The 25,394-nt window shown below is 29.9% G+C and overlaps 1 protein-coding gene across 1 annotated transcript in view; it reads right to left on the reverse strand.

The window, feature by feature from the left end:
• LOC124368892 (glycine receptor subunit beta-type 4-like) overlaps positions 1 to 23,976 on the reverse strand; it is a 253,072-nt gene extending 229,096 nt beyond the window's left edge. The window contains exon 1 of the mRNA XM_046826392.1: positions 23,945 to 23,976. Coding sequence (XP_046682348.1) covers positions 23,945 to 23,976 — 32 coding nt within the window. The remainder of the gene's footprint in view (positions 1 to 23,944) is intronic.
• Positions 23,977 to 25,394: the final 1,418 nt, after the last annotated feature.

Here is a 25,394-nt window from a genome sequence, read left to right on the forward strand (position 1 = left end):
TCGAAACAAGAAACTTTACTTACTTTCAAAAGTCTAAAAAATAATTAATTATCAAATCAAAATGAAATATCATGGGTTTCTTTAAACGAAATGGGGTACATAATATACAAAAACATTATATTTACACGCGAACTTCAAGCAACAATTACAAGTATATTTTAATAAAAAAACGGACGGTCAATTCGTAATGGTAGTGGCCGATATGCTCACAATATATTTTCTCCTGTAATACCTAAGAGGGAGAAAATAAACTCATAAGAAAGTACGTCATTATTATCGTAATTCACCAACATAAATTTTAAGGTTCTATTCTATAAAGAAGTAAACCCGTACAATACAAAAACTACTACCGGAACACGCAATACAATTTGGCATAGGAATTTAATAAAGGTGTTTTACAACAATGGGTATTGTTGGGTTAGGTGGTAGATATTTGCAATTAAGCTAAATTGTCTTTGGTTGCAATCACATTATTTGAATATGCTTCACACGAAAACCCACAGTTAGCAAACGTCTTTCATGTAAAGTTTAAAATGCTAATGTTTACTTCCAAAAAAATAATTCATTAAATTATAACCTGCATCAGACAATCTGTATGCTGTATCAGACAATGACAATGAAAATACATCCTTGGGGTTTAGGTACACTTTTTGAAAAAACGTAGTCTAAATTATGTTTGAAGCTGTAGTGATAACTTTTCACACATTTTCGATGAACTATTAGAAGGTTCGTATACTGTTCATGGCATTAAACAAGTAGGAGGAAACAAGAAAATGACAGCAGCCTTATATTGTAAATGTTGTCTATATCTCATCAACTTGATATTTTTTAACGCCAAACTTTAGTTTTCTGTCTTCAGGCATGTCTTCTTTCGTCCTTCTCCACTAATGTATTACAGAACTTCGTTTACACTATGACCTATCCATTATGGTCACAAGTTACATATTCAGCAATAAAATTTATAACCTTATGAAAATAATACCTATACTGGCTACAATCACAAAGTAACGATAGATCTAACCAGTAGTCTTTTGCTTATTCAGAAATGTAATTACTTATTGCTATCAATGAGATTTGCACAAGTTAAAATTTTATAACAGTTGTTGCTATTTATTCTGTACCAGTAATAAAATAAAATCTGTATTTCGTCACTGAACGAGTTGTATAATAGGTCATGTTAAACGTAAACTTATGAAGCAACCAATGGCTTATATGCTATGTTTTGGAGATTTCTCAGTCATAACCAAAAAAAAATTAATAAGAATCAAATTTTTTTCTTTAAATCCAGTCCTTTGTTCAGAATTCTGAAATACCCTAATGGAGACGCAACGTGCAAACGTAAATGAGACTTTTATTCTAGCCTACAACAAGTAAATAAACCGATCACAAAAAAACCAGTTTTAAAAATTTCATTTTACAAAGCACACAAGATTGAATTTGAGAAATCAATTTTTTTTTTATTTTGGGCTCCATATACCTCTAATGAAACTTATTGATATATTAATTACACAATTACGCATAGCACAAAATACACTTCCTGTAATAACATCCAATGTTCTATGTATATCAAAATCATCATTTTTCACGAAATAAAATTTTGTAATAAAAGTCTATTTTAAACCGTATGAAAATTACGTTTATGGAAACATGTCCCGTATGAATTCTGAATGCCATATTTCATACAATTTTAAATCTTGGTTCTACATAAACACATTATTGGTGTTATACAAATCCACTTTGGATTATTGATTATACGTTTTTACTCAGAATAATAAAAATAAAATGTACAGCAGTATTGTATGCTACTTTCTCCCTTTATGTACAATGTTGTCTCAATTCCAATACTTTGTTCTACATAGCTGGTAGCTTTTTTATTTTAAGCATATGCCTTAGGTTGCTGTGTTATCCCGAATAAACATTACATGTATGAGAATACATATTGACCTTTATGTATTGTACAATGAAACACCTCATGTACTCTGATTTTACATTGTTAACTGTAAGTATCCTGGGGCTCTTTTCATGTCCGAAGTATTTGTAAGTAAAATCTTTATTTGGTTATTACACGATCGTGTTTGGTAAAATTAAAGTAGAAATACAAATTTTTCATTCATTACAAATTTCCTCAACCTATATTAGAGAAATTTACAATTTTATGTTTTATATATGTTTTTGTTACATCCATTCATATATGTTGTGGGGAAAATTCCATTTTATAAATTCCCCAGATAATTAAAATATAACAAATTTTCATGTTAGGTCTGGTGATACCTATTACTAACAGTTTTTAAATACTATATAAAAATTGCTTCTATATAAAACACAAATATTTTAATCCATTTGCTACTTTTTTAGAATTAATAACAAAATCCGGCCTATTTTTTACAGTATAATACTTCTCCCGACGAAAATTGTTATATTTAATATGATCCTGCCATTATTCCAGGGAAAAACAATTGTATGATGATAACTTCGAGAGATTTCAAGGAAAAGCAACGTGACATTGAAACAACAAACTCTCGGGAAAACGCAATGCGGTCTGGATCCCTAGGGAAGAAAACTATATGAACAAGAAACTCTTGCAATCATAATAAATATTTTTGCAGTATAATATTACTTTATTTTTATCTCCTAATAGAATCCAACAAAAATGCATAATTTCTTTCTTTTTTGTTATATTTATATAATTAATTTGATAACCAATCCTTTAATTGCTTATAATTTAATTTCACAAAATTAAAAAATTTTGTTTTTAAAAACACTAAGGTCACGAATTTCTTTATCATATATATTCGTTACAAAAACTTATTCAAAATGTTCAATTGTTAAATACTTGGTTACGAAACACTTCCTTTTCAATATTTCACTGTAACATTAAAAAACGTTATTTAAATTTCAATATCGTAAATAAAAAGGAAATGTAATAGAAAACGTTTTATTTGACTATAAACATAACTTAATTTACTATATATTCTTATAGGTTTCATCGATTGTGTTTTAACACGTAAGTAACTATTTAGAATAACAATGGACATGATTAATACATTGTAGCTACACTAAAACCAATTAGGAGGATTTAGTTGTAGACAAGGTAGTTCATAAGATTTATCAGACAACATTCCAATGTTATTAGCAAATTTTAAATTTAACCCAGTTATAGAATCCATATGAAAACAGTGTGTTCAGCCAAATCAAGAAACAATACTCCGCTGAGAAGCACTGTTATGTTCGACCGGCTAACACAACAGACTTATAGTTATAGAAATCTAAGGCATTTGTTATGGTCCAGGGAGACGACAATGCTTGAGGAGCTAATAAAGAAAAGGGCCTTTATATAAAACCATAAATGATATAGCTTTATCTTTTGTCATTAGAAAGTCACAATATGATAGGATAATGGACTCATCCAGCCATTTGCCACTAGCTCAGTTCTTGATTTAGAAGTCATTTTTTCTAACTCGGTCATTTTAATTCCATCAATATTTTCCATTCTTACAGGTTTTAACTTGTCTTGAAACTGATAATTGCATCTTCATAAAATTTACTTCCAGGAGTAACACTCTCCTTAACAGTGTTATGCATTCACGCTTTAAAATCAAGTCATTCAGGCTATAGTTGACTAAAGTCACAGCTTTGCCATTTGCAGTATTTTCAAGGGTTTTCTCTAACCTCGTATGAGAGTTTTCAACTGTATAGTGAAAAATGTTTTGTCAACATCATGGTTGTTGCCAACGCGTTTAGTTTACCTACTGCCTCAGTTATCTTAGATTCCGGTTAAAATAAAAGTTTATATTTATTTATTTATTTATTTATTTACGGTAACACCATTAGTACATGGAAAAAACAATAAGATATTCTTATATCCAACAATAAGCTAATGAAAATGATCCAAATTATAAATTATTAACAATGCCAAAATAAAATGCTACAACATAACAATAACATATAAAATAGACTATATAGAAAATAACAATAATAGCATAGCAACAATAATAAATAGTAACAGTAATTATACAATCAATTATAAATCCATCTGCACTTACACATATACTACATAGGAATAATTTATTACAATAAAAGGGGAAAAAAAGAATTAAATGTATGCATGTAGAAAAGAGTAGAGTAAAAAATAGAAAGAAATAAATATATACACATATTACTATGAGCCAGGTGTCAATGTCTACAACAAAAGAAAATGTTTTTTCAGGTGCATAACACTATCACTGAAAAAGTCATGCTGGGAGGAGACGAGGTTTCCAAGTCTGTGAAATCTCGGGATAGTGCTGTGATGTACATAATTGGTTGAGTAGACACGACGGCAGAAAGTGTGAAGGGACCTGGTCTGATGAGGCACTCGGAAGTCGATCCGCCTGAGCAGTTCTGGACAATTCAAGTCTCCGTTAATTAGTTTATGGAGAAAAACCACATCTAAAAGTTGTCTACGCTTCACAAGCGAGTTCAAACCCAAGAAAATCCCCAAATCCTCCAATGGCACAGTTCTGTATTCAAATCCACATTTGACTCCAACCACCCGCAAGAAGCGATCCTGGACACTTTGGAGCTGCTGGATATGACCAACCTGATAGGGCGACCAGACAACGCTGCCATATTCAAGCACTGACCTCACCAGAGCAGTAAAGATAAACTTCATAGCTGCAACACTCAGTCCGCTTCTTGAAGTTCTGATCAGAAATCCCAGATTACGAGAGGCTTTAGTGGTGATGGCATCAACATATATATATATTGGAGAAAAAACAAATTTTATATTAGTCATAATGTTACACAAAGATAAAAAAACCCATTATAGTATAAGATATTTATCCTATGATGCAAAAATTGCGCAACAAGCAGACAACAATGAGAGTAGCGTGGCAACTCCCCAATGAGAGTAGCGTGGCAACTCCCCAATGAGAGTAGCGTGGCAACTCCCCAATGAGAGTACTGCTCATTGAGAATACGCTCCCCTTCTTCTGGTAATAAGCAGCGCAGCGAGCGCGCGTGGTGTTACCGTAGAGATTTGGGATTAGTAATAGCGCATTTAGTTATTATTCACAGAAACAAGAACGGCAGCGACAACTCTCGACTAGTCAGAGTTACATAGTCCACCGCAAGTGGTTGCCAGCTAAGGGAAAGGATCGCGTACGCGACAAAGGAGAGTATCAACTACCTGTCCACGGATGAATATTGCTGTCAATCCATCGCTTCAGTATGTAATGGTGACTTAATGAAGGACAGGGTTTTAAAGTGTACAATTTTTAAAATATTCAGTATCCCCTAAAATAAGACCAAATAATAGACATATGCTCAACTGTGTTAGTTTCCTGGTAATTTTAATGGTAAAAAAATATTTGTACTTATAACATAAAAAAGTACTTTGCATTTTCCTGTGTATTGTCAGCTTGAGATTGTAAGTATAATTAATCGGTAAAGATATTCGTTAACTGATATTATGGCTTAGTAATGTTTAAAACTTTTAATGTCGTAGCCTAGTTATTATCTGTTTGATTAAAAAATATTTCCAACAGTCGATATTAAGTCTCTTAAACTATCTCTTCAAACAGCACAGCTATTAAAAGACCATAAAAATACAGTTGAAGATGGCGGTGTACAGTTTAGGAAATGGCGCAGTGTATCGGGCAGAACCATGCAAAGTCGAGCGTGGCTGCTGCTTGGATGGGTGACCGCTGAGCGATCCTGTCCTTGCAAGCAGCCCGTCTGCCCGGCCGTTAGTAGTGGTTCGAAAGGCACCATTAAGCCGTTTGCCCTCAGGTTGCGTTAGAGAGGACCCCTAACATCGCCTGATAAAATAACATTCTTAGACTTTGACTTTCAGGATTGGTAGAAAATATTTAAGTAATATGTTAAATAAATAGTTAACGAAAACAATAAATATTTAAATGCAACATAACAATAAGTGGTTTATTAATGGTTGATGGTTTCTTATCAACATATGATGTTATTGGTAATTTTCTCACTAACTGTTTCTAAATAAAGATATATAATATATTTCTAATACCTATTTCTTTACCGACAACATTTGTATTGACAATTTAATTCGAATCTCAAAACTTATACTTTTATGTTATTAATACAATACTTTTCCAATATGTTTGTTTTTGGACGAGGCCTTTCGAACCCAAAGCTTTCATCATCCACGAATATATACTTACATTATTATTTTTACAATTAATATTAAAACACCATTTGATGTAAATATGAAAATACAAAAATTTTGAAATATTTTCCAACTGCTCCAGGAGTCTTCAATTATACTGTTATTCTAAGATCAAATAAACATTAGACGAATAATGTTGTTAAAGTCTAAAGTTTGATGCGTTAAGGAAATAAGTATGTTTTAACCCATACAAAGAGCAACATTGTATAACTTTTTAATTGGTTTCAAGTTAACGTATATTAGTAATTTACTAAAGTTAGCCATTTAAACGTGTTAAACTTAATTGATTATTTTTCTTGAAAATATGTTGTAGAGATTTATCATCAAGACATCACAACGTGTATATGCCACAATCGTGACAAAAGGGTTTTTCACTGAATATAATTGATTTTGAAATGCATTAAAATGCTTTTAAACTGATAAGAATGAATTCAGAAATATGAAAAAGGAAGCAATATCGTAATGCTGAGGTGCAGTAGTCCTTCTTTATACTCAGCCCACTGGGGAAATGAATAACTCACAGTTTCGCGTTAGAAAAATGGACGTTGAATATAATTTATCTCACTGTAATTTGACACACCAAGATTAATAATATCACTGAGTATTACACCAATATAGTTAAACTATATACATTAAACCGAATAGAAAATTAAATTAAATTATGTTTAAATAATCTTCATAAAGTACTCCAAAAAGTCGAAGTAAAAATGTCGGTAATTTATAACTGTTGTATTTTTTTTATATTGTTTGTTTTAAGAGGTACATTTCAAATTTATAAACATCAAATGAGATAAATTTTAATCTAAATGGAAGCTTGAATATCCTACCAGCTACTATTAAATTTAATATTTTATTTATATGACCCAGAAGTGGTTTATTTTTATAAAATATATCATTTTATCACTGTTATATAATTTATGTGTAACCATGAATATGTAACGATCGCTTGTGGGTGAGGTATGCTTGATAGTAAAATAAACTTCTTACTCATTATAAAGGTAGAAACACAACTTAAATTAATGACATTTGCACAGATTTGTTCATCTAACAATTTATTTGTATTATTAATAACCTTTGATTATCATTTTAATTAAGTAGTTATATTATTGACTCATAAATACAAAATTTACAGCAATCTGTGATTATCGTATACATTGAAAATAAATTTAATGCTTGAAAATTAAAATTGCCGAAAATATAAAAAGTTATTGTTTTTGTTTTATTAGCAGAGAAAATTTGGAGAGAATGTACATTTTTTCTCATATAGCAAGGAATTCCTTTCTTAACGCCTAAAAAGCTGAGAGTCTTCCATGTCATTAGAATATTGATAAGTACCTTAGGGCAGGGATGGAACATATAATCTTGAAAATGTGGTCCTAGAATGTGGACATGGAATCGGCTTACTCGGTTGAATGGAAACCTCACGGTACTGAAAAGGCGTTCGCTATTACATGCTTTTCGATCCGATACGGGCAATGGAAAATCATATTCTTATAACGCTAGGTTTTCATTACATGTACGAATTTCTGATAGAATTTTCTCAACCATCTGCCAAATAATACAATAATGATAATATGGTATTATCATTATCATTCATGATTCTTGACTTACTGCCTTTATTTTTTCATGTGTACAGTTTATTGTATTTCCATGCTAATCACTCGATTTTCACTCATAGTTACTAAAACATTTAATAAAATTGGGAAATTTATTTGACTGTTTTGAACTGGGAAAGTTTTAATGGGAAAGATTTCTGGTGAATAGCGATAGGTATTTACAATATTTACGTAAAGGTTACTCTTACATGTACGTGTACTCTATGTAACATCAGTAACCAGAGTAACAATTTGTAGTTATACTCTATTCCATACTTACAAGGAATAAGTATTTCATCCTTGTCATCTCTTCATAAATCTACGTAAATTTTAAGAATTGTTTTTATTTATTGAATTTAGAAGAAAGGCTTTCGCGGTTTGTTTTATGGGGAAATTTTAATAAATATATTTTTTAAATTTTATCCGCATGTAGCGTTTTTGAATACAAATTTATATTTAAAATATCTGAATGGAAGTTTTGAAATTTGTTAAGTATAATGTGAAACTCATTCGCCTTCCTTCAGAATACTACTTTAATACAATAGAATTTTATTAAACACTTTTTGAAACAAAAAATGACAATAGGTTTTAAAAAGTACGATAAACCCTTTCTGTAGAGCAGTTTCAATCTAAGAGCAGCCTCTGAGATAAAATGAAGTGTTAGAAAAGAGTATTGTAGACTAATTCTCTCAATTAATGTTTATAACAGATTTGTATAGCTATACACTCCAAAAATTATACGTTAGTCAATTCTCATGTCATAAGACTATTTATGGCTATGCAAAAAGTACTATTATATCTTCATGATTAGGTAGTCTGTGTAGTTTCATATGTGTTAAAGTAAAACGATATTACTCGTATTCAGCAGCTATTAATACTACATAATTTAATCTACTTAACCTACAGTCAAAGAGCATGCTACAAATCACCAACAAATATGCGTAGGAAAAGATATTTGTAGAAATGAAATTTAACCAACATTTAGATCCACCACAATCAAGGATTTTATTGGAGGATTTCTATAATATCTGGTGCAACTCATAACTTCTCGGGATTCATGGAGTCTGTGTGATCATCGACACAAAATTTGGTCGACACGAGTGGTTAAGTACTCTTGAGTGTTTACCTTGGACAGTCGCCAAACCACTCCCGCCGTAAGTGTGTATTATTTCAATTTCCGAGTGCCACCAATATTGTCTGTCTACACTTGTGAAATTATTAAATAAAAATACGTTATTATGAATTTTCCAAAAATTACGAATACCTTTTTTGTGTTTCTTATCAGATAAAGCCAAGTTTGTAATGCATTCCACTGAATTGGCGTTTGTAAGAACGACTATCATGACTGGTTATATTCTTATTAAAAAATCCAAAAATAATACGTTAGTTTATTTTTACTTTGCTTCTAAAATCAACTCGTCTTCTAGAAGTTTCGTGTAAAGTGTCAATGTATTGGTGTACAGTACAGAATTAAATTAGTGAAAAGAAACACACACACTTATACATCTGATTGTTATTGTTTTAAATATTAAAAACATAACCAAGGATGTCCTCTCACAAACAACTGGAGTTGTTTGAACTGTTTGCAGGACGACATAACTCAACCTAGGGGCGGTCGCTCCATCACACAAAAGTTCTGATTTATCGTACAGTGCCTGGGGCTACCTCCCATCCTGTTTAAACCAGATGAAATATTTAATTAGAGGAAGAAAATAAATTCCAATGTTGTATTATTTTCATTTACAGGCAGTAATCTAGAATATATTTGATATACCTATAAATATACTTCATATTTCTTTCTGCATAAATTACATAAATGTGTATTTCATTTTAAAATTTACATGTAAAGATGCAAGTTTTTGTTTACATGTTATACAACTTTATATAACCTAGAGGTATACATTGGAATAACATTTTAGTGATTTGTTTCTTACACTCTTGGACACATTTGAGACATTAAAATTAATGTATTTTGTTCATACGAAATGCAAACAGCAATGTAACGAAAACATTTGGAAAGGCAGATTAAACTTGATAACGATTTGTAACTATGTTTCTATGTAGATAAAAATTAAAAACTCAACCTCTAGTAAGAATTGTGTTGAGGATTTAGAAAATGATAAATTGTAATAAATTTTCAAAGCATGAAAAATAGATTGTTTTAAATAAAAGGGACGAATGACAGGTTTCATTGAAAACAGTTGACTGTAAAAACAAGGCAATGCATGAACAGTTTAGTACGTTACACGTTAATTATTCTAGTCAGGACCGCCTTTGTACAGCATTGCGAGCAATCCGAGGTGTTTTCGTCAGAAAAACATGACCCGTGCAGTGATGTAGGATACAGCTACTACACTTCAACACATTACACATTAATCTGGCATGAACCCGTGTCGTTTTACCTTACCACAACGTTTTATTACCACTTTTATGTGGGTTGGATCTCGTTTAACGAATCGTGGCACGAACCAGAATCATCTTTCCTTACACTTCAACGTTTAATCACCACTGAGGTTTATAAATTATTTAAATATCGATGTATGTGCCAGTATCATTCCGTCTTACCGAAGGGTTTATTACCACTTTGAAGTAAATGATATGTTTCTAAATATTATAACTGACGATGGATGGTTTGAACATGATTTCGGATATTTTCCATCGTTATATGCTACAAAAAGTATAACACTAAGTTACGAGGATTGAAATATCTCCTCTTCTGCAGGTGTCAAAATACGTTATTATGTTAACCAAGCACGTAATGGCAATGAACTCGCCACAGGCAAAGTTGACAACATAAATTGTTGTACGTCTAACAGTCTAACAAATATCTCATAATCGATGGAAATTAACGTAGCTCAAGTCATGTAACTACACAAAAACAGGTAATCTGCGCAAATACGCACACATGCTGCCCACACCAAAGAAAGTGAGAGACTGGGTAAAAATCGATAACGGCATTTCCTGTGCTACGCGGTTGCCTCCACAGGTAACTTTCGAATAAAGAGTATGAAATTACTTCTTGGGCAGATTTGTGATGGTTCTATTGAAAATTTACATTTTGGCAAGTGTGTGAAAATGAAATTGATTATTTCCGTACAGACGAAAAAATCCTTTTTTTATCCTTTGCTACGCACTTTAAGATCAAAAAGGAAAGTTTGTTTTGGCCTTATACCACTATGGTTACGCGAATGAGGGAACACTATATGTATATAGGCCAAAAATCGTTTAGTTTGTCAAATTATCTCATTAAGAGTGAACTTGAAAAGTAGTGTTCCATTGGTGTTTTTAGCATATAGAAGGCGACTATTGAAAATCCTAATATCCTTTCCAATAAGATATCATTTTATTACTTTTCTTTAGGTTACATATCGTGAACAACATTATATCGTAAATCCGCATCATTTCACCTTACGTCAACGATTAATTATTAGTTTTATATAGGTTAAACGTTGTTCAACAAACATAACGCCTTCAAATAAGAACCAAAATAATACTCAAGTAATTACACTAAATAAGCGATAAATACAGGCATGTTACTAAAACATAGCTGACGCAAACACTTCATTGTGAGTAGTGAAACATATGTTATAACAACTGTTTATATATATTTTTACAAAGTGGTTTTACATCTAAATGTGTTTTACAATGGCAACCTAATATTAAACTCTTACAAATATAACCAACCGTATATTTTACACTTTACCTAAATAATTGCAATACCAAATTAGTAAAATAACCAGGAATATATCATAACAAATTAAGGGTTTGTAACAAAAAGTATTAATATTTTCTCAGGATCCACAGACTCACGACTGTATTGATTCACATCAATGTGGGTCACTACGGACCACTCGTATAGAGATTCTGTGAAAGATTTAATACAGTGGGCTGGTTTAAATGTGAAAACCTTTTCTGAAACGTGTGCTTCATTTGCAAATGTATTTCAAACATGAATCATATGGCATGATAATCTCACGAGTATGAAAGCATTCCACACGTTTTTAGTGATGTGTTTGGTCACAGATGTACGAGTCTCTTATCTTTTAAAATTAGAATATAACACGCGTGTTTTCCTACTTTTTCCAATCAAAAACTGAAGTTAAGTAATATTATGTAAAAATTAAAAAATATAAACACATTTATCTCCGTAAAACAAAACATTACTCAAGCACTTTGTGACACAATATGTGTCACCTAAAACAAACACGTCCTGGCCATTCTCTTCCGGCCCAGCAAAACCTGCACTGCCCATTCAGTGGATATTATGTACAAAAATAAAGAGTTTCCTCACTGGCCATTACTATTAAAGGCTTTCGTGTGGTTAATATATTATATTTAAATAATTATACAGTAACAGAGAAAGTCTTTTTAGAACATCTTGTGAAATAAATGTTTAACTATTGTCAAACAATTTCAAAATGTTCGATCTCTATTGTTTTATTACACATACAGCTTTTACCTGTATAAATAATACATGGGGTCAGTGTCAACCCTCTACTAGTAAACTAGTATGCTAACTGCTTGAAGTTATCAAGGTTCTGGGTATATACGAGTTATATGTGCTAGTACACTATGACATTAGACGTGCTACTACACTATCACTTAAACGACTATCACTATTCTTTCCTGACGAGTTTATTACACATTTTTGGGAGACCACATGATTGGCTCACTGGCATTTTGGCAGAGAGAATTGGGATTATTGTAAAATTTGCATGAATGAATAATGTAGCGAATGAATGCAAAATATTATCATTTAGTTCATTTCCATGATTGCAATGACATGTAAGTGTTTATACGCAATAAATCATATTATTAATGTTATTTTAAGAAATAAAATACATTTTATAATGAGCAATTAACAATATTATAAGCAGTAGTAGTTAGTGTTTGTGTAAATTCTGGAACTTGTCCCGAGCATTATATGTCATTAATGAGTCATGAGCTAAAATGAGATAATACAAGATATTTCACAAATACCAGTTATCATGTGCAATTGTCAATACCTGTACAACTTTTTACCAAATGGTCTGAGTACAAAAGGTTTCTACGTATTCTCATTCCATACAAGATTAAAATTAAATATCAAAATAGGGCTCTTTCATTTATTTAATAAGATGAACTAAAGCTTTGGATTGAAAATAAGTCCATTTCCAATAATGGGCTTCAAACAATAACCGTGTTTACGCCCGAATAGACATGTACGGCAGGTAATAATGTGTTTAATCTGTTATACGAATTCCAATTTAGTACTCCATTGAAGTCCTCACTGACTTAATTATCTCAATGGTGTATGCCACAAAAGTAAAATTAAATATTTGTTGTCCGGTGGAGTGATAATCCTTCGCGTACTTTTGAGATATGCATTGCATTTTTCTTTGCATTGTAGAAGGGGCTATAGAAATTTTATGATCAACGTAAAGTTTGAGACAAACAAGAAACCCCGTGACCTACATTTCTTAATTATTCAATAATGAATCGCATCAGTAAGATAACTATTTTTGTTACGTTACTTTCAGGTTCTATAAATATGACAGGAAGCAATTGCTGACACATAATGAACAATAGATATTGTAATAATTCATACAATACTTAAGATTAAGACTTTGCTTGTGTTCAGGATTACCCTGTAAGTTCTCCAAGTATAATATTATTGGAGACACGTAATAATACTCTTAAAAAATGAGGCCAGATGAAATAAATCGATAGCGGGGTACCGGGTGTCTGCGTCAAGAAAACATGAAGATTTAAGAGCGTACGATTATTGCAGACACGTATGATAAAGTGGGCAAGATGTTAATCGAAAAATTCTTTGACCTATAACCGGAGCTCATTTATTATTAAGAGGACTGTTGACTACATCTTTCCACTGCGATGAGAAGCCCATTAATTACCTATTAAGGACGAAAATGGAGAAATCCAAGAAGGGATATTTCAATTTAGCATACCGGAATTCCATCGGGTTCAACCACATTGTTGTGGTTACGCTGAGTAATACAGCCTTCAATATCAAAATTTAACACAGATTTAAAATGAGATTATAGTTATTCCATTTCGTGGTTTACAATATATTTACGGGAATACACCTTATTAGCAAAAACTAAAGGTGAATCATCTGTAATAACATAGTTTGGTTGTGTAATTAATTGCTTTCTGTATTAAAAGATATTTTATTAGTTCATCGAAATTGGCTTGACGATAGTGAAATAATTTCTAAACGTGTCCAAAAATATATCGTTTTTAATCAAAAAATCTTTCTCTCAAATCTGAGATAACGACGCGAATCTTAATCTATTAGTGCATGGAATTAGGGTGAGTTATCGTTTAAAAACTATTTTAGTATGCACTTGGAACTTAGATGTCCTACTTTCGTTCTTGGTTAATATTTTCAAAGTTATTAAATATCGATGTTGGTTCCTTAGTGGTGAAATGTTGTGTGCTAGGATAATGAGAATGTCTGAAATAGAAGCAACCGCACTAATACCTTGTGAATGATTAGTAACTAAAATTTCAATTTCTGTTTAGAAGTTTTATTGTCTCATCAAGTACACAATTGAGACTGCTACTTCACCTATTTATTGGTGTCTCTGATGTCGAAACGATGTCAATGTTTCGTTTATAGTGTCTTCGTCGCCGACTTTCTTTGGATATCTTCAGACGAACATGTCTCCAGATTCCAGGAGTCAAATCTGACACAGCGTCAGATACAAGATGCTGCAATAAAGGGAAGGTGAACTGGAGCTAAACTCAAAATTAAATTGAATCGACCCTTCCTACGACATATTTTAGCCTCATATATCATATACTATAATAGCCAGTAGTAGTCTTTACAATTTCAGCGTTTTGTAAAATATTATATGCGAATTTTAATTGCAAAAACATATCGTTTTAAAAATTATAATTAATGGTACTAAATACTTGCTCAACTATGATGAAAATACTAGTCACTTTTCAATTTAAGTAATTGATATTGATTTAATTTAAGTTAATTATTTAGTATAACAGGAATACAAATAACTCATACAAGTTAATGCAGACCCAGAGAGAATTCCGACAGTTCATTTCGTCTTATCCTTGGAAGACTTCATTTTGAGCTCCTCCATAATTCCACGTTTAAGTGGGCTAGACTTCGTTTAGCCCTAGTGTACCATAACAATTTATCAAGGTGTTCCTCACCTTTAGAAACTTCCTCATGAATTACAAAGGACAATTAAAGATCCTGATGATTATAAGTAAATATTGTACTTTAATACCACGTTTGAAGTGCGCATACATTAGAAAACCATTGTAGTTTACATTGTTCATTATGCAATACTGCATGTGTATGTAACACTATCTTCTGTAATGAGCAATTTATAACATGCGTGTATACTGCAACATATTTTACCTTATTAAAAAACAAAATGCATTTTTATTTGCTAGTATGTTTTAATATTTTAATATGCATGTATTATGACATTGTAATCACTTACAACTCAGGTATGTCTGTCTCATTATAAGCGTATATATATATATATATATATATATATATATATATATATATATGTGTGTGTGTGTGTGTGTGTGTGTGTGTGTGTGTGTGTTGTGTGTGTGTGTGTGTGTGTGTGTGTGTGTGTGTGTTTAAAATTAACTTGAACTTCAGTATATAGCTTATTTATAAAGACTAAACTACTGTTTTGCTTGCATATGCAAGAAAGATTCTCACCGAACAATTTAGTTTCATAATTACAACATTGGGTTTACTTTTTCATTGTGAATATTAGTTTTTACAAGCCAATATTTATACAAAATACCAAAGGAATATACCTAGAATTGTGAAAAGTTGTATTAACAAATAAACGGATCACTAAAAATATTTATGCATTTTGGAGATACAATAAGCCATATATTTTATTTTACAAATGTATAAGTTTTTCAGTTTTATTAATATAATACTTTTAATTTAAAAATGGATATGTCTTTAAACATATCATAAAAATTGAAAATATATTTTTCTCATGGGTTACTGTAAAGTTAGGATTTATTCAAGAGTAAATGTATATTAGCCAAGATATTGCATTTTACTAATTGTAGTAACTGTTCTGGCCATTTGATAAATACCGAATCGAAATTTTTACATATATTCATCCTTTTTAAAACATTGGGTATATTGAAATGTTGTAGGGCACTACAAAAATACGAACTTTGACAGTATTAAAAAGTACAAAAATTCCAACGACTATGTTATGTTTTCAATAATTACATTTCTTTAGGTTATGATACATAACATTTCAATACTTCCCTAAGTTCCGAATTTGGTTTTTCTAGTTCAATGGTAACAGTACCACCCTTTTTGAAAGTCGTTCCGATAGACAGACAGCCCTAAAAACGCCGTTCATTCAAAATAGAGTTTTAGATGTGCCAAAACTACAAATTTCTTCACCAGTAATGGTTTAATGCTTGTTTTTAATTAGTTATTTTTTTATAAAATTTAAACCAAATTCTTTAATTATTACCAACGGAGCTAGAAATAGAATAAAATAGTTAATATACGAGAAGATGATCAGAAATTGAGGTTATTCGTAGAAGAATAGAATCACATTATAACGTTATAAAGGATAATGGATGGAAATAAGAGCTATGATATGTCTCAACTGCATGGCTACAAAGACAGACAACTGTGACAGTTTTATTTAAAACCTTTGTTATAAAGTGATGAATACGGATATATGTTGCCATCATAACGAAATTATTACATTTGTAGCATTAGAAATACCTAAACTTTCAGCCTACGAGGTAAGAGATGTTATGAGTACCCTTTCACAGTGCTAGGATTAAGCCTTTACTGACTTGCAGGACTCTATAAAATGTTTTATTATACTATCTTCTGTATCAGCCACCCAAAAAGTGGCTACTCTAAGGATTATCAGTACAGCCATTCACTTTCACGACTTGCTTCATATCTCTACACATAAAATGTAAGTACTCCAGTGTCTGTCCCCCATGTAATATGCTCCATGTTATTACAAAAAATCTACACCGGTCTAGTCAAATTTAAAATGCATACTGCTTTAATGTACAGAATATAGTGTTATTAATACGATATTCTAAAATTAGTTTGTACCCCAATTCAAAATTAAAAGTAAAATATTACACATGCATATCTTAAATTATCGTTTTAAAACTTTTGATATTGTATTAAATAGTGATATAGGACGATATAAATATACATTCTACGCATTCCTTGTTTTACAAATTGTATAAACATGGCCATTTTAAAATAGTTAAAATTAAATAGTTTTATTCCGATTTAAAAACACATCTCAACATTTTATTGTAAATATGAATGATGTTTTTCAATAACCTAATTTTTGTACGTTATGGTTATTTTAATGACTGTTACTATATTATTAAGATCCAATCAGTAGCTTTTTACACGTTTCAATTTACCTTACAGTTTTAAACGTACTCACTTGTAAAAGACATGTTCAATGTTTTATTTATTGATTCAGAAGTAAAACTATCGACAAATCTATCTATATACTCACAACTAGTAACTACTTTATTACTAAATTCTTCAATTATATCGTCATTATGTTCCCTTTATTGATTTCATAAACTTTCAATTATACACTGTTTTTTATTAAAAGAATACGGTAACAAACTTTTCTAACGCAGTTTGTAATTAGCAATATGGAGATTTCTTAACACTGTTTCAAATTGTCTGTTTTTTTGTTCCTAATATGCATATGCAGTGTGAAATATAGGTTTTTCTATTGACTGACGTAACAAAATTGATATCCAGTTTCCATCTTTTTTGTGAATGTATATAATAAGTAAGCAACTGCAATGGACAAAGATATCGCCAATATAAAATGTTTGGTTTGGTGAATGCATCAATTAGACTTAGTTGGTTTTATTCATTTTTATCAAAAACTTACTTTAAGATTTAAAGATCAAATTTTTCATAAATATATTTTCATTTATTTTATATTGGTGAACGAATCTGATACTTAAGGATAACACAGACTGCGTGTTTCTAAACGTTCTCCTGTAATATTGATCATGCATTAAGTACACGTTTTTATGCAATTCAATTTATCAGCGATTAATAAGATATTGACTACTTAATTTTAATGAAATCTGGTTTTCAGGTTTGACTAGTAAATTATTTCTGGAAACCCATTCATTTTGATATATTTATGGGGATCGAAATGATAGATGTGTCCAAGTTGGTTGTAATACTACTTTTATACCAATCTTTTAAATACTGTTATACAATATTGAGTTCAATGCAAAAATATTTTGTGTAAATACTGACAAGAATCCAAAATCAACTATACATTTGACTCGTGCTGTACTCAAATTCTAGGTCTTAGGAAATTACTAATTATGAAAAAGTACACAACAATTAAACAAAAGAATAAAGATATAAACAATACAAACTCAAGTGAAACAGAAAATATCACTGACTGAGATTTTAGAATGTTTAGTGAGTCGAATTTTGTAATGGAATTCACAAGTGAGTAACACATACGTTTTGAAACCATGGAATTTTTTAAGAATCGAGAGAAACATTTTTTTCATTCTCGGCTATCAAAAAATAATCTTCAAATGAAGTAAAAATATGTCATGGTATAATTTACACAATAAAATATAATTTTACCGCATACCATTCTAGATCAGAAAACATTTGGCGTTTTATTTAGAAATTTTAGTTATGTGGTATTGAAAGGTATAACTTTTAGTTTCTAACAATCGACTGTACATGTCAAAATGTTTAATAAAAATAATAATTTCCTACACAAAAGTTTTTAAAATTAATTCATTCTTGGATGCCTACATTTGGGCGAAATAATAATATAAGTCTTAAGTACTACTCTATAAAAGATATGAATTTAATTTATTTTTATTAAAGATTGACCAAAAATTTTTACATAATTTTTAAAAGGTGATTTAAAGATTTTCAGCTTAAAGGAATATAAAAAGTCAAAATCAAATAGAAAGTATTTGGCGTCAATTCGTGTATTTACCAATTGCAAGAAACTATATTCTTGAATAGGGTAACGTCCATAAGAGGTAGTAACACTCTTTAAGGATGAAAAAGTGGCCGCAGATTTTTAATCGTTTTATGATTTCTCTATTCGACATTTATGTTATTATTTTTATAAAATTATGAAGTTAGAACCATAAAAATCAGATATAGCAATCGATGAAAGTGAGAAAAAAGTTACGATGCTCAACAGTCCTTCATTATATTATTACTGTGTCTTACTCATAATTTATCTTCATTTGTTTTTATTTCCAAAGCTTTTTAATACCAAAAAAACATTTCTTGCCATAATACATAAATTTAATAGTTTCCATTTATTCTTTTTCGATGGTATTTGAAATTTAAAATATACACTTTCTGCTATGCATACTTCATACAGTGTTAGTTGTATGTTTTTATGGAAGACATTAAATAAATGTTTAAAATAGCTTAGTTTAAAATAAAGATCCATATAAATTAAAAATCCATTAAAACCATGATAAATAAAAATGTATGTTCAAAACTAAAACATAATTGTAAATGTTATACGAGTTATATCTATCATTAACAACAACATATAGGAACATCAAGCTTTAAACTTTAAACTCCAGATAAATATGTAATATTTTAAAACAACTTATAGCATAGAAAGTAATTCATCCAAGTATGATTATTTATATAATCTATTTCATATGGTAATATTACATTAATATACGTTATTAATCCACAACCGATAGAGATTAGGCAGTACTTTAATTATTAAAATCCTGATTCGGATTTGACGTTCAGGGAAACAGATATTAAAAATGTAAGGTTTGAAATAAATTAATACATTAGTTTCGTAAATACAATTAATCATTTACTTAAACCCAATCAATATGATTTGCCTTACATTTTGATGTTGATACAGGAGTACATTATAAATGTGAAATGAAGGAAATGAATATCGTCACTGGGCGACTTCCTTTCGTTTCTTCAGATATTTCCATATTTATTTTTATCAATATACCAATATTACGTTTATTTGTTCCTATTGGATTATTCGCCATATGAAAAGGCATACATTTTAGAAAAGCTGAATCCAATAATGTATACGTATACAAACATATTTATACCAGCAAAAACATATCTTATTATCTGTCCGTTGTGTTAATAGTGTTAGTAATGCGCATCATTAACATGTGTTTACAATTTAAATGTTTTTAATTAAATTTTTCACAGAAATTGATTTTTAATCTCATAACATGATTTATAAATTATATTGTAGTTGTTGACATGTCTTACATTAAATTGTGTGAATTATGTATTGCAATGTATTATATTTTATTACAACAATTACCATTTTATATATTTATCTGAAAATTAAATCTGAAACCTTATATAAATATTAAACTTAATTAAAGGTTCAAACCAACTGGTTTATATTCGAAGCAATACAATAGAGTTTTATCTTCGTACACAATCTCGTATTGCCTTTACTTCTTATAAGTATATTATTACAGGATATTTTGTGCTACAATATTATATACGTGAATCTTAGGAGTACACGATCAGCTTGCAAGTTTATTAATTATAATTATCAAATTAATTTGAAAAATATCATAAAAAATTAAAATGAACAACAAATACGTCTTAATATCAAGCCAATGGAAGGTTAAATATTACGTATTTGACTACTTTGATATATATATAACACATTATATATATATAATTTATATTGTTAAAATTTTGCTCTTTATTTCACCTTCGTGACTTTCAGCAAATGTGGAGTAACAAAATATATTTAATAAATACTATTACTTTCTAATTTCAAATAGTTTATTTTGCAATAAGCGCAAATTTTTGAGTTTAGATGTTGTGATAAAGTATTTCAAATCCTCCGAACATTTATTTGTTTCATTATTAATAACACAAAAAATTCAGTTTACTTTCATAAGCCTTGAAAAAGGTTAATGTGATGTAAAATTCAATTTGTAAAAGGTTCGATGTGATCTGTATCTCTTATAAAAAAGTTTAAAGATGATATTCTTGTATTAGTAATATTAATTAATATTAGTAAAGTTTGCTATATATTATAGTTTAATGTTTTCTAATTTTTATTATTATAAAAGGTAAGATATTTCATTATAATAAATAATTATATAACAGTTCTGAGAGAAAATATTACAATTAATAATTATTACAACCTACATTCAAGACATTTTACGCTATGTACTCGTTTATTTTACGTATGTGTATTATGTTCTCCAAAATTTCGAAATTCACTAGATAATAACAACATATGATGGATGTCAGAAGGAAAAGTTTCTTTCTTTCATTTTTACGTGAGGTCTCAATACAAACCTACATAATAGTTACTCTAACAATTACAAGTACCAATAAATGTGTATCAAAGAATTTCAACACCATTCACTGTCAGAACGGTACCAATAAGTTGGTAATTCATTTAATATCGTCTGGGTGTATTTTATTTCTTATAGGGTTTAAAAGGGGTAAATTATATATAATTATATAAGTTTTCTGTAATTTCTTCTAAAAACTTTTGTTTTCAAAAGGTATTTGTAATGAAAAAAGACACATATAAATTATATATTTCAAGTAGGATATTTATAAATACACTATATTTCATTCATAGTATACATTCATTTCTCTTTAATATTTTATCTAGTTCCTATTCCATTGCTTAGTAAACATTTGAATATTTGCTCTTTAGTGTCTTTTTTAATTCGATAGTCTGCAGTAATATATATTTAAAATAAATGTCCTATTATCATTTTTATACTTTATTAGCCCTCTTTCTGATGTATTACACTCGACTACTTTAATTACAAGTTGATTTAAAAAAACGTATTACTGTAAAATTATGAACCCTTCTATTAGTGTAGTTTTTTGTGTTACAGCCCCATTTTATCGATACACATTTTTTATTATAGATTCAACAACTATCAAAATATTTGAGAAGTCCGTTAAAGAAATAAATAAACAACACTCATTCATATATTTTGTTTTTTTCATTCCTCAACAGTTTAATGTTTTCCGTTTATTGAGGGTAATAACTTAAAATGTATTATTAATACGATTAATACAACTAAATTTGAGAAAAATATTTAGCTATTGAGGAAGGTTATTTATAATTTGACACCTTAGGCGTTTTATAAAGATCTTACTAGGAAAGTTCTTTCCGATGTTGTATTATAATGTTCAGAAGAATTGTTTTTATAAGGACTAATTTGAAAGAGAAATTAATTTATTTATTGATTGCTATTTAACATTTGAGATACATTAATCACGAAAACTATAATTTGTTAAACAGTTATAAGGAAACTAATTATGTTGAATCTAATGTTTAATTTCCAGTCCGAATTTTCGTAATTTTTATAGTTTTGAAAAATCAGTTTCCTTCAGGAATCATATATTAAATTATATAAATATATATTTTTCAGTAATTATATCAGTGTTTATATAAACGTAAAAGAGTCAGTGGATTAGACAATTTTTACATTTTATGTTTATCATTTATGCTTATGAAATGTATCAGTTCTTATCCCCAAAAATAATAATAATAATAATAATAATAATGGAGAGATAGATATTTAAACACAGTCATACAAGACTAACGACTGTTACAAAACTGTTATTTTGAATATATATAATTTTTCCTTTAATTGAGACTAGTTTGGAAATTAATTAATTCAATTCCATTGGCTAAGTACTTTACGTCATTTATTTTTAAATTTCGCCGTATACGATTATTAAGAAATTTATAAGCGTTTTCTGGAGTAATTTTAATTACAATAAACTGTTATGAATAATTGTAATTAATATGTAATAATAATTACAATACAATAAATTAGTATGAAAGAATTGTTTAAAGTTAAAAAGGTAACTATAAATTAAAACTAATGGATTGAAATAAATAAATGTTTATGCCTCAAACTTTTCGAAAGAATGTAACAATTAATACAATGCTCATATACCAGTATACCGTTAAATGTATTAAAGTGATTTGAATTGGACTCCTCTGATCATTGCAAAAACTTCACTCTATCACAATTTCCTTGCTCTTTTGGATGTAATAATACCTAAATATAAAAACTTGGGTCATAAAACTTTACCTTTTACACTACAAAAACACATACATTTCACATATGAGTTTTTGCATTGTGCCATTAACTCATGTTATACAAAGCATAAACCCAATAGTGATGGTACTGTGTTTTTGCACTCTACATTTTTTTTATTTCATTTTTTATGATAAAAAAATATTTAGTTCTCATTTCAACTTTAAAAGGAAATATGAAGTATAAGCTGCTATTTTGTATCAGTGTAGGTGCTTCTATTAAACTAAAACAGATTCAATATATACTGCAATAGTCTAAATACATTATTACACATGCAAACATTTAAGTCTGCACTAGTGTATAAAGTACAACCCAGGGAGAAATGTTTCAATTGAAATTTTATTTAATTCAAGATATTTTCCAAAATACTTAATAAACTAACTATTTTGTCACCAACAGTGAAATTTTATTGACTTGCAATAAATAAATTTCATTTTTTAATTTTATTCAAACGAGAAAAAATATTTATTCTTGCTAATAACTTTCATTCAATTGTTGGATGAGAATAGTTAGTTTATTTATTTTTTAAATATCAATATCCTTAAAGTTGACAACCCACTTTAGCTTTATTATTATTTTCTAACAAAATAAATTAATGGAGCCTACATCGAAAGTTTCCTTCACATATTTTTGACTTTTATCGTAGAATAATTAGAATTGCATTTCACTTTAGAAAGAAAACAATACTAGACCTATCAATGAGTGGTGATTTCAAGTGGTAATTTCTTTCTTTGTGTTCAAAATCCAATCTCGAGCGAGATATTGTATACACACCGAGTTTTTTTTTGTTAGTGTTCTCTTTTTAAAAAAAAGAATACATTATTTTGTTTTATTAATAATATACACTTACCCAGCTAAGAGGTTTAATTTTAACAAAGATTGAGAGGTTTTCAATGTTCCACAATAAGCTTTGTGAGGTTTTGAAACGTTAATTAAGCTGCAGTTTCATTCATTGCTAAACCCCTAAAAACAATTCTAAAAATGGCTTTAACTCCTTCTAGTTCCTGAGCAAAATTATAGAATATATATGAAAGGTACTTACGCGGTGCGCTGCAACACGAAAAGGGCGACCATGACGACCAAGAGACAATTCATGGCTTCACTCGCGCACCGGGGCAGCGGGACCGACTGACTGTGTGGGGGTTCTACTGCGGCGGTGGGGTTGGTGGGTGATGGGGTGGGGCCACGGTGGGGGGCGCAGTCGCATTCCAGACACTCTTATCACTGAGCATGACCTTGCTTCAACAGTTTTATTGCCAAACCGGGGAATAGAGTTATAACAATTTTATTATAGGCGATTTTCTGCTGAATAAATCGCTTCCAAGGTAAGATCTCACATCCACTTGATAGGAAATAAAGTCTCCAGTTGGCTGACACAAACATTTAGTGCTTACCTCGGGTTATAGGAATGTTTAAACAGGCCATAAACTTTTCACAGACCTGTCTGTGAATCGACATCATACAGATCAGGAAGTAATACATTTTCAGCCAAGCCTGTTAGGTGTTCTTTTATCTTGGCAATATTGATACCTAGACATGACTCTCTCCCACATAACTAACATAGGAAAGCTGGAATTTACTCTGACATATCGCTGAAAATATTTCCTGAGAAGAGATTTTACTTAGTCTAACCGATCTCCCTTAATTCCTCGAAGGATCTTCTCTTATCTCGCACATTGTAATAGGGTACCTCCAATGACTTTGTTTAGGTCTACCAGATTTCCTTGTTGACCTTGGATGATCCTCCTTTTTCAACCACGTCCGCACCGACCCCAACATAACGTGTCTTATCAAATTCTTATCAAGAAATGTTCTCAGTTACCTGGAACAAATATGGTAAGCCTAACTTGTTGCCAAACGATCGTTTCTTGATACCTCATTGAGTCATAGAGTCTGCTTTTGTAAATATGTTAGTTATCTGTAGGCTATTATATAATGCCTGACCTATTTTTAAACGCGATCAAAACTGTTACATACAACTAACTGAACTCAACTATAAATAAAGTAACACATGTTTCGTTATTAGCTGACACTTATTTGCATGAACATCTCCAATTTGGTTAACGGACGAGTTCTTTTAATGAAATAATTGTTATTCACAGACGTAAATGGTCCAAAATTTGATTTATTTATATGGTTAGCTTTTTTCTCATCAGGATCTTTTAGTTTAAGTTTTTAGGTTTAGGTCAAGGTTTAGGTCCTTCCGTTTTATTTTATGGATTCTTGCATCTATCTCCTTCTCTAATTCTGATAAAGATCATGAACAACTTCAAACTGCCTTATTCCTATTCATTATAAAGTACTTGAAAATGTTCACTGTACAAGTTATGAGACGGTAGAGCACCGTGTACAACAAAATTTAAGATGAAAAATCAACAGAAAGCTTTCACCAATCATTGATTTGAAGGTACATTTTAAACAGTTTTTTTGAAATTATAATTGGAATTTCTAGTTGAAATATCTTTACTCTGAAACTAATTTAATTTATTGTT

This window comes from Homalodisca vitripennis, chromosome X, assembly GCF_021130785.1.
Source record: "Homalodisca vitripennis isolate AUS2020 chromosome X, UT_GWSS_2.1, whole genome shotgun sequence".
In the NCBI taxonomy this organism is placed as follows: Eukaryota; Metazoa; Arthropoda; class Insecta; order Hemiptera; family Cicadellidae; genus Homalodisca; species Homalodisca vitripennis.